This window comes from Scyliorhinus torazame, chromosome 21 (genome assembly GCF_047496885.1).
Source record: "Scyliorhinus torazame isolate Kashiwa2021f chromosome 21, sScyTor2.1, whole genome shotgun sequence".
NCBI classification, from domain to species: Eukaryota; Metazoa; Chordata; class Chondrichthyes; order Carcharhiniformes; family Scyliorhinidae; genus Scyliorhinus; species Scyliorhinus torazame.
Window position 1 is genome coordinate 126,877,446 of NC_092727.1, and position 12,065 is coordinate 126,889,510.

Below are 12,065 nucleotides of genomic sequence, written 5' to 3' on the forward strand. Positions count from 1 at the left end.
TTGGGATAGTGGCTTACTAGGCTGTATATTGAATCACATTTGGGTTCTACCATGCCTCCTTGTTTTTCCCATTAGCCTAGAAATTACTGATTGAGATATTAGTGTAAAAACATGCAACATGTTTGACATTTCTCTGCTTGCTATTTTAATAGAGGAATTAATTCACTTAAAATAAGATGATTTCAAACTCATTTAGAATAGATAAGAAAAATGTCACAAATGCACTATAAATGTTTGTACGCTAAAATTGCAAACAATATTTCCAGGTTAATCTAAGCACAGTGGAAAGTGACTTGGTTGGTCACTGAGGTTGACTGCAGAAGCATCTTGTTTCAGCATTCAGCCTTGTAAATGGTAAGATGATTTTAGAAATTTGGGGATGGGTTTCCCCCACACCCCTTCAGAAATCAAGAAGGACAAGGTCGGCATTGAACCGCATTATGAATTATTCCTCTAAAACAAGAATTCAGATACCTTAGTTTGACATGTCGCAGTTCTGATGCTAAAATATACATGTACTACTGACCAGACTTCCTTTTCTCTTCCACCATCAAAACAAAAAACCCTCAAAATTTAATAACATTTACCTCACCAACAGTTGGATCTTGTATATAGTTTTCTTGTTATTTTGTGCAATGCTGTCATTTTATTCCAAGAATACACAGACAGCAATTGATAGGTTACAGAAAGTCTTGAGTTTAAGCTCTTTTTAAATTGTTTTTTTAGTAGGCATCTTGATGATACACATGAAATGTTTATGGAAGAGGGAAGCAAGACTGTAATTGGGTTATTAACTTAATTGTTTTATATTATGTACCTGTTCTATTTATGATAGCAGAACAAACTGGTTTTAAAGGAGTAATTTAACTTGTCACTAAATTTATTTCCGTTTAAATTTCGTTTGTGCTAGGATGCTGTCTTGTACCTGCTATCTTGATTGATTTCATAATTTATTGAAAAATATTCTTTTTCGTTACAGGATTTCAGAAAAGGAATGAACTTGTACTTGACAAAGTTTCAAAATAAAAATGCAGCAACAGGTAAGCCCAGTTCAACTTAAATCACAAACATTTTATGGAATAGCTATTGTGCTTTGGAAGGAGAGCTGGAAGTTATCTTGGTTTCCTCATCAACATTCTTCCCTAATCTGCTCTACCAAACAGACTATCTGGTCATTCCTCTGTTTGCAAATCCTGCTGTGAGCAAATTCATAATGAAAACTGTGCAGCAAGCAGTAATAACCTTTTATTGTCACAAGTATGAAGTTACTGTGAAAAGTCCCTAGTCGTCACATTCCGGCGCTTAATCTCAACAGAGGAGTTTCGGTTTGGTCCTGAAAGGTTACCTCTCCAAAGATTCTGCACAGATTCTGCAATAAAACCCTGATTTTATTCATGAGTGATATTTAATATATATTGGTTAGCTTAATTGGAAAATAGTGGCAGGTTTAAGAACTGTTGTAACTGTTAAAATGTAAAGCTATTTCTTAGTTTGCTAGTGTGGTTAATTATGTGACTAAATTAAAGTTTGTTTTAACATAAAGATACCTATTTGCTAGTGTTATCACTCCTGTGGTGTATTAGGTTCCCGGATGAGAAACCCAACAATTTGCAATTGGTAAAACTGAGGAAAAGGATACTTCGCTCCAGGAGTGATAAAACTGACCAATAGGTATTTTTTATGTTAAAACAAACTTTAATTTAAGCACAGAATAAATCACATTAGCAACAAGTAATAGCTTTACAGTTAACAGTTCAAATAAAAGAAAAATCATTAACTTACTCCCTACATCTGCAACAATATATATTCCAATGTGGTTCAAAGGCCACTTATAAATACAGTTAACAATCAGGTTTACTTGCTTTTATCTGTGCAAAGACCTTGGAAAGAACCTTCCAGGAGCCAGCTGAAAGTCCTGCCTTGTCCTATGGCAAACGACAGATAGACCTGGCTCCACCCGTCAGTTACATCACGAGGCATTATTCAGTCTCTTCCCACTAAGATGTCCCATAACCTGCGTTTCCAGGACTAAGCACCATCCCTCATAAATTGTCAACACCCCAATGATCCTCCAAAATCAAAACAATGTTCCATTAGTCATCTTTCTGTAAACAAGTAAATGGTTAAAGCCAATGAATTCCTCACATTTACGACCCCTTAATCACAGCTTTAGCAGACATACCACGTCTATGCATCTCAAACCACGGTTTTAATAACATTGTTGCAACAAATATGAAATATAATATGTAACAATTTCCTACATTCATCACAGGTGCAGTAACATTTCCTCAAGTTTTACAAATCAAAGATAGTTGGGTTCATGTTCGGGATCCTAACATTTAGATGAAGAGACTGTTAATTTATCACAAGTGATACCAAGCTGGGTGGAAAGGTGGGGAAGACAGACAGGCTGCAAAGAGATATAGAGAGGTTTGGTGAGTGGGCAACAAGATGGCAAATTGAGTATAAATTAGAGAAGTGTAAAGTTATTGGGTGGGATTTTCCGTTTCTGAGATTTAAGTGTTGACCCCAATGCAAAATCCGTGGACTTTCACGACAAAAAAACTGGCGCTACATCTGGACCGATTCCGCTACTGTTAAGGGGCTAGCATCAGCAGCATGTGGAGCACAATCGTTTCCAATGGAAAATGGTCCGGGATTCGCTGGGTCCGTGATTGACATTCGGGAGGCTGACAAGTTTCGGACATACAGCTGACGGAGTCTTGACAAGCTGGAGTGTCCATACAGCTGATGGGTCGGGTGGGGCCAGAGGGGGGTGTCAGCGGCATGCGCACCTGCATGGCCGCCTTGCCCGCTGCAGCGGTGCACATGGTGTTCTGTTTCCATCCAGCCCGACCCCACAACCCACCTCCTGCCCACCCAGCGGCACAACTGTCAGCAAACTATGGCGATGTTGGATACTTTCCGTAATCCCCACTCTCGCTCAGCAGGCGCCGTGCGGGTTTCATGATTTTTAAAAGCACAAGTGAACCGCGCCGTGGGGAATTTGGCCCATCTAAGACGGAGCATTGTGCGGAGGCCCCAGAGAATACCGGGTCAGGCTGTACGTGCATTCCAGTACGCATTGACGCCGCTATGGAGGAGACGGAGAATCGCGATTTGGTGTCAAAGCGGTGCCCGCTGTGATTTTGGCATCGGAACCTATTCTCCGCCCAATCGCATTCCACAATTTCAGCTTTGGCAAACCGAGAATCCCGCCCATTGACTTTTGCTGGAAGAATAAAAAAGCAGCATATTTTTTTAAATGTGAGAAAATTGTAAGTATTGATGTTCAGAGAGGCTGGAGTATAAGGAATACAGTTGTACAAGGAATACAGTTAGCATTCCGGTCTAACATGCAATTAGGAATGCTTATCGCTCATTTCTGTTCGATAATTTCCATAAGTTGTCTTCTGACTTTCATGAAATAAAGGAGCAACTAATCTTCCCCATTGTGCCTTGCCTACCCTCTTGAGATTCTCATAGCAGCTGTATGCAATTGGAGATTTGGGTTTTGAATTTTGGAGCTGGTGTTACTTTGATCCTTTGCTTTAAGAATTTAAATTTTTTCTCCTCAGAGGACCTGTGGAACTGTTTGGAAAAAGCTAGTGGAAAGCCTATTAATGCTGTGATGAGTTCATGGACAAAACAGATGGGGTTTCCCCTTATTTATGTTCAAGAAAAACAGGTACGTTGCTAATCCAGTCACAACCTCTGAATGTATCCATATCTATAAAGCAGAGTGGAAGTGGGCTCATAGAATCATAAACATTTACAGCACAGAAGAAAGTCAGTTGGCCCATCATGCTTGTGCTGAATCTTTAAAAAAGCTTCATTCAGGGCAGTGCGGTGGCGCAATGATTAGCACTGGTGCCTTACGATGCCGAGGTCCCAGGTTTGATCCTGGCTCTGGGTCACTGTCCGTGTGGAGTTTGCACGTTCTCCCCTTGTTTGCGTGGGTTTCGCCCCCACACTCAAAGATATGCAGGCTTGGCCATGCTAAATGTCCCCTTAATTGAAAAATTAATTTTTAACAAAAAAAAAGCTTCATTCAGGAATGTTTCACACCATTTCTTCTTGAAGCAGTCTTATGTTTTGAAAAATAATTAATTGACGTTTTCAATGGCTTAATGTGTTTTGTACAGAGAACATTGCAGCACAAGAACAGGCTCTTTGGCCCACCAAGCCTGTGCCAATCCAGATTCCTTATTTAGACCTACTACTTATTTCCAAAACGATCCCTCCATTCCCCACCCATTCGATGTGTATATCAAGATATTTTTTAAACATTGCTATCGCGCCTGCCTCCACCACCTCCACTGACAATGCGTTCCAGGCACCCACCACTATCTGCGTGAAAAACCTCCCCACACATCTCCCCTAAACTTTCCCCTTCTCACCTTGAATCTGGGTCCCTTTGTAATTGAGTCTTCACCCTGGCCCTGGAAAAAAGCTTCAGATTATTCACCCTGTCTATACCTCTCGTAATTTTGTAGCCCTCAGTCAGGTCTCCTCTCAGTCCCCGTCTTTCCAACAAAAGCAATCCGAGTTTATTCAACCTCTTCTCATAGCTAACACCCAGAAGACCAGGCAACATTCTGGTAAACCTTCTTTTCACTCGCTCCAAAGCATCCACGTCCCTCTGGTAGTGTGGCAAGCAGAACTGTTGTAAGTTTTTCTCTCGCTCTCTATTTCTCTTTTTTACTCTCTCTCGAAACAGTACAGTTGGCTTCAGTGAATGTCCCTTAGAGAGGGATTCACTAGCTAGGGTTCCTGCCCCTGTTACTCCTATACATCCTGGTTAGAAGTATTTTTAGATGCCAAGTGAAGACTATTTTATTTGTGACATCTCTCTGGTTGATTAGCCCAGGAGTGCGCAGCGAGAAAAATGAAAACGAAAAGTATTTTCTTCAGTAGCAAACAGGCTACTATTGGTGAAGCAGGAGCACTACTCATATCAAAGCAGGGTGTCCTCACAATCCAGTTAGTCAGCCCTACAGTAGGATTGTTTACCAATTGATGGGGAAATACGATTTTTATGCTCTGCTAACATTAATTTAATAATGCTGTACTGTTCTTTATTGGGCACAGGTCTTTCAAAGGGAAACTTTGTGTGAATTTCTTGTTGTCAGTCCCTCATCATTGTAAATTACCAATTTGCTTTATGGCATTTGAAAAATCTACGTCACAATACGCCATGTTCAAACTATTCTTTAGCTCTTCCATTTCTGAATTTTGTTCAAACATTTTTTATTTGCAACTTGCGACCTTGTAAAGATAGGAACCTTTTGACAACAACCTTCAAGCTTATGTATTAATTTCATGCAACAGACATAGAGTACTGTGATATCCAAAAATGTCACTTATTTTTCAGGAAGGGGACAGCCGAGTACTGAAGGTTTTCCAGAAGAAATTCTGTGCCGGTGGACCATATGCTGGTATGAGCAAATTAAATAACTGAAGCGGTTATATTTGTTTTTAATTTAGCCCAGTGAATGCAGAATAAACTCTCTAAACTTTCAGAACATTAACCTTTCCCTTTCATGGAGTTTCTGTAAAGATAATGCTTGTAGATTTCTCACAAATATCGCAAAGCAGATTTGATTCTGGTACTTTGATCCTCAAAGGTTTCACTTGCAGAAGTTCTTTTATGCATCTAAAACAGATATTGCCAGAAAACAATGTAACTTTTTGGTTAGTTTTATGCTCACATTTTTGGAATGTTAGAGTTTGGGGAGTTAAATATTTTCACATGTCATCCCAGCATCAAAAAATCTTGACAAGGGCATAGCATGTAATGTCAACTTGCATTCCTCGATCCAAACAAAAGCCACACTCCTGCTACCTGCCCCTTCCAGGACTTTAGTGCCTGTTTCTTACCCTCCGCTGAAAGGAATTGATTTAGCATCATTAACTGCTTTTGCACGAGTTTGCATTTCACGCACTAGTTATCCTTGTGATGTTAAAGTTAGATATTGAGATTAACACAATTTCGTAGTGAATTCGGTTTAGTTTTGTGCCAAATCCTAGCACAACCCAAAGGTTGTGAACAACATTCTCGATCAGTGTGCCACCTAGACTACTTTTTCTTTAAAATTATAATTTCCAAACCATATGGGCGCATGGTGGTGCAGTGGTTAGCACTGCTGCCTACGGCGCTGAGGAGTAGGCCCGGGTTCAATCCGGCCCTGGATCACTGTCTGGAGTTTGCACATTCTCCGCTGTCTACCTGGGTTTCACACCCACAACCTAATGATGTGCAGGTTAGGTGCTTTGGTCATGTTAAAATTGCTCCTTAATTGAAAAAAAATAATTGGGTGCTCTAAATTTATATTAAGGGGGGGGGGAATTCCAAAACTTGCGGCCATATATAAACTTACCAAAAATTGAAGACTATTTTAATGTGCAGAATTCTTGGACTATGAGTGTTATAATTTACCTCTGTGTTAAAACAACAGCACAGGTTGAAACTGAGGTTTGAAACCAAGCTTGCGAAAGTGTTTGTCACAGGAGCGATGGAGACTATGTGGAAGGTTATCAATAAATGGGTGGAGTTATCAGTAATTGGGAGGACAGCTGTAAAGGGGGGAATTGGAGAGGGGACCAATAATTGGGGACAGACACTAGCAAGTGGTAAATTGTGGCACTAATAAATGGGGGAATTGAAATAGGACCTGAGTAAATGGATGATTCAGGGTAATGGGAATTAAGTGAAGTGACCAATAAAAAGGCTGTTTACTCTAGAAATGAGAAGACAGGTGAGATAGGTCAGTGAAATGTTTGAAGGGGGTTGGTATGATAGATGTAGAGAAGATATTTCTACTTGTTGGGATGTCTAATGAGTGCAGTAAGAAATTCAGGAGGAACTTCTTTGCCTAGAGGGTAGTGAGGGTGTAAAATACACTGCTGCATGGTTAGGTGGTTGAGACAGGTGAACAAACGCTTGGTCAAAGAGGTAGGTTTTAAGGAGAATCTGAGGAATGAGAGAGGTTTAGTGGGGGAAATCCAGAGTTTAGCACCCAGACTAAATGAACTGGGGGATGCTCTAGATGTCAGAGTTGAAATAATAGTGGTCTCCAAGGGCTGTAGGACTGGAAGACCAAATGGATATAGGGAGGGGAGAGACCATGGAGAGATTTGAACGTGTGGTTGAGAATTGTTACACTCGGGTTTTTGTGGACCTGGTGCCACTGTGGGTCAATGCACATGGGTGAAAGGTGAATGGGACTCAGTGCAAGTTAGGATACAGACAGAGATTTTGATGAACTCAAGTGTAGAAGATGGCCAGAAAATCAATGGATTAGTTGAGTTTGGAGGCAACAAAAGCACGGATGAATGTTTGCCCAGCAGAATGGCTGAGGCAGGGGTGAAGAATAGTATCGCAACGGTGGCAGTTGCGAGTATTATTGATCAAAAGGATATCAGTTTGGAAATTCAGTTCAGAGTCAAGCAGATCATCAACTTTGAAGAGTCTGGTTCAGATCAAGCAGTAGCCAGCATGGGAGTTAGAATTGATGACTTGGGGAAAGAGTTTATAGAGAAGGCAGAAGTCATTGGCTTTGGTCTTCCTAGTGTTTAATTGAGGAACTTTCCAGGACTGGATGTTGGACAATCAGTCTTGACAATACCAAAGTAGTGGAGGAGGTCAGGAGATGTGGTGATGAGGTAAAGCTGGGTGTCATCAGCTACCATGTGGAAAATTATGTCTTCAAATGATGTTGCTAAGGGGGGTATTTAAATGAAAAACCCGTCATGGGTTTCCCATTATAACAGTGCAGGAATGGGAAGAGAAATTAGATGCTCTGGCTATGAAAGGATAGGTAAGAGTGGAATTAGAGGAGGGCAGTCCCACTCAGTTGGACAACAGAGGGAGAAACCTTTGAGGAGGATAGTGTGGTCACCCATGCCCCATTTCTGGTCTCTGCTGTTAGATCTCTGCTGAAACAATAATAGGGGTACTACAATCGATTGGGTGAGCAAGGAACAAACATTTCAGTCTGGGATCATTGTCTAGTGTAAGGTGTTCAGGAGCACAATATTTGCCCCTGCTTTGATTGTTTCTGTGATCAAATAGCCTGCTGGCTCTCACTGTCTGGATTGCAGAAAATGTATGACTTGTGTGGTGAGGAGCTAGTTGTGGAACACATATGGAATTATCTTCCAACATGATTCAGTTTCCGGGAGAATGAGAGGAAATTCCAAGAGGGTGAAATGGATATAAACTAGTTATTATTTGATATTCTGTAGGATTTTCTTTTTAAAAATTGCTGAGCATGTCAGAAAATAAACATTTCACCAAATATCACCCTTGAGTTATTTTGGCTGTGAACTGATCTGATATAAAAAGATGCATCATCATTTGGCAATCGGTGACCTTTGGGGAAAAAATATCCATAAGAGACAAGTCAATTTGTGTTAAACCATTTTACTACACGGAACCAATATTGCTCAATTTACACAGACAAATAAGAGTAAAAGTTTTTATTACATGAAATCCTCTTTTTAACTTTGCTCCCTGACTGAGACAATAAGCAGATGAGCTACTTGCACAACGTCAATCATTCTTGAATAAAGATATGTGAATTGTGGCACTGGCACCATCCAGCACAGATCAGGGCTTGGAGGCTTTGCCTGATACACGTGCCTTTTAAACATTTGGCAGAGAATAAGAGCTCCAAAGTATTATACAGCTGACCTATGTGATGGAGCGTCCTCCAAGATTATAAATCCTATGAAGGTTTTTTTTAAATGTACAATTTAATTCTGAAGTTTAAATCATAAGTTGCCCACAAAGTATAGCTGAACCTTTATGAACTGAAACATTCGTGAGAGTTGCTTTATGAATCCGTCTTTGATTGCAATTGGTCCCCTTCTTGTTAGATCGTTAAGAATTGCCACAGATAGAATATGTTTTTCAGCAGCTTTGTGCCCTGCTCTTGTCCTTCAGAACATAGCAGGCTTGACAGAAAATGCTGGGAATCATCAGACAAACAAATATTCCCTGTTGGTTCTCTTTTTATTTCTTTCTATTGAGAAGGAAAGACTTTGAGAAGGATAACTAGGAAATTAGTGATGGTATCAAATTAAAAGAACATGTTGCGAAGGTTAGTTGAAGGCCAGAAGATTGGGAACATTTTTGAAATAGGATGACTTAAAAAAAAGGAAGAAAATAGTTAACCAGCAAGAAATTTAAAAAATAGATATTAAGAGCTGCCAGAAGTATAGAAAAAGGTAGAGAGCAGTGAAAATAAATTCTAGTTCCTCAGAGGATGAGAGATGGGAATTAATAAAGGAAAATAAGAGAATTGCAGAGACTTTGAAAAAATATTTAGTAGAAGACCCTACAAACAGCCCCAAAATAGTAGAAAATTCAGGGAGGAAAGGAATAAACTTCAAAAATATTAATTTTCTTTATTAATGTCACAAGTAGGCTTACATTAACACTGCAATGAAGTTACTATGAAAATACCCTAGTCGCCACACTCCAGTGCCTGTTCGGATATACGGAGGAAGAATTCAGAATGTCCAATTCACCTAATAGGCACGTCTTTGGGGACTTGTGGGAGGAAACCGGAACACCCAGAGGAAACACGCAGACACGGGGAGAACGTCCAGACTCCGCACAGACAGTGACCCAAGCCGGTAATCGAACCGGGCACCTTGTGCTGTGGAGCAGCAGTGCTAATCACTGTGCTACCGTGCCACCCAATCATTATCACTTGAGAAAAAATACTGGCCAAATCAAAAGCTGATAAACCCCCTGTATAATGGACTGCATTGTAGGATCTTAAAAAACGTGGCTGCAGAGATGGTGAATGTAGTAATCGCAATCTTCCAAATTTTTGCGATCCTGGAAAGGTCCCAACAGATTGAAAAACTACATATGTAACACCTCTGTTCAAGAAAGGAGGGATACAGAAAACCGGAAACTATTAGTCCAGTTAGCCTAACATCTGTCATTGGAAAAATGCTAGAATCTACTATTAAGGAGGTAACAGCAGGGATATTTAGAAAATGAGAATACATTCAAGCAGGTCAACATGGTTTTATGAAAAGGAAATTGTGTTTGACAGATTTATTTGTGTTGTTTGAGGATGTAATGAACAGGGTGGATAAAGGGGAACCAGTTGGTGTAAGTAATTGTATCTCCAAAAGATGTTTCAATAGTGAAAGATGATTGAATAAGAATATTGGTCGTGGGGGTGGTTAACAGAATTAAGAGTCAGTATAAATGGGTTATATTCAGGTTAGCAAAGTGTAACAAGTGGAGTACCAAGGGGATCAGTGCCGGAGTCTCAATTATTTATAGCCTGTAATGACTTGGATGAAAGGACTAAGATTATTGTAGCCAAAATTTCTGATACAATGATGAATTAAAAGGTAGGTTGTGAAGAGCCAAAGTTGTAAAGCAATATATGTAGATAGATGAAGTGATTGGCCAAAAAATAAGCAGATGGAGTATAATGTGGGGGAAATGAGAGGTTACTCACTTTGGTCGGAAGCAGGGAAACACAAAGTATTTAACTGGAGTAAGACTACTGAATTCTGCAGCACGGAGGGATCTGGGTGTCCATGTATATGAAACACCCCTGGACCATCACCGCACCACCAAACATCAAGCTATTGTTTCCAGGACTGTAACTGACCACCTCTTCTATGGAGATTTCCCTTCACAGCTTCCAGCTCTGAACACTGCTTTACCTCCTTTCCAAAATACACAAACAGAACCGCCCTGTCAATCCATTGTTTCAGCCTGTTCTTGCCCCATTAAACTTATTTCTTCCTATCTCGACTCTGTATTTTCTCCCTTTGTCCTGTCTTCATACCTACATCCATGACTCTTGAGACCCTCCGTGTTTGACCCTCGGTGTTTTGGCAATTTCCAGTTTCCAACTTGCACTTTTCTCTCACTTCAATCTGGTCCATCTTTTTCCCTTCCCTCCCTTCCTCGACTTCTCTCCATTTTTGGGAACAAGCTGCCTACCAATATTAACTGTAAGGCCACTGACTCTGGCAGCTATACCATAGACACTTCCTTACAGGCTGTCTCCTGACAGGACTCTATTCCATTTGCCCAGTTTCTCCATGTCCATCGCATCTAGCTTGTGTGTATCCCCCACAGGCGTGCCCACACACACACAAAAAACCTCTTCCTCTCCAGTCATCATTCTGAAGGAAACGTTCCATCTGTGACACGCTGGACAATTCCTCAGTCACCCCCAACACCTCATCTCCTTCTCACAGCACCTTCCCATGCAATTGCAGGAGTTATAACACCTGCCCTTTTTACGTTCTCTCTTCCCACTGACCAAGGCCCCAAACATGTTCCAGGTGAAGCAGTATTTCAATTTAGTATACTGTTTTTGCTGCTCACTGTGTAGTCTCTTGTATATTGGGGAGACCAAATGCAGAATGGGTGACCACTTTGCAGAACATCTTCACTTGGTCTGCAAGCATGACCCCAAGCTCCAGTCAATTTAATCCGCCACGTTGCTCACACTTCTGTCCTCCAGTGTTCCAGTGAAGCTTAGTGCAAACTCGAAGAACGGAACTTCATGTTCCAAGTAGGCACTTCAAAGCCTTCTGGACTCAACATTGAACTCAACAAGTTCAAACCATGATCTCTGTCCCCCATTTTGATTCCGTTTTTGCCATGTACCAGTCTTAATCTTGTTTTTTATATTTTTCCTTTCAAATAGAGCTGCTATTATTCTTGCATTTACATTCACTCTGAGCAAATGCTTTTTTCTTTACTACAATCACAAGCACTCCCTTGGTCTTTTGTTCCATAACGTCTTGTCATTTAATCTCTCCTGCCCATTACTCTATCCCAAGTGTTCCCTTTTATTCTTCCTTCCCTCTCCCCTCCTTCAATTGCATATAACCGATCACATTTCTACTTCCTTTTAGTTCTGAAAAAGACTCCTAATTGACTCAGTTTCTCTCTTCATGGATATTGCCAGATCTGAGTATTTTCCAGCATTTTCTATTTTTATTTCAGATTTTCAGCATCCACAGTATTTGCTTTTACAAAATGCTGGCACGCAGGTACAGCAAATAATTAG

At 40.5% G+C, this 12,065-nt stretch overlaps 1 protein-coding gene across 2 annotated transcripts in view; it reads left to right on the forward strand.

Annotated features, from left to right (window-relative positions):
- Window positions 1-12,065, forward strand: part of npepps (aminopeptidase puromycin sensitive) — a 318,075-nt gene that overhangs the window by 216,229 nt on the left and 89,781 nt on the right. For both annotated transcript variants that reach the window (XR_011937518.1, XM_072487504.1), the window contains exons 12-14: window positions 980-1,040; window positions 3,579-3,688; window positions 5,375-5,438. Coding sequence is in view for 1 of the 2 variants with exons in the window: in XM_072487504.1 (XP_072343605.1) it covers window positions 980-1,040; window positions 3,579-3,688; window positions 5,375-5,438 (235 nt within the window). In the remaining variant the exon portion in view is untranslated. The remainder of the gene's footprint in view (window positions 1-979; window positions 1,041-3,578; window positions 3,689-5,374; window positions 5,439-12,065) is intronic.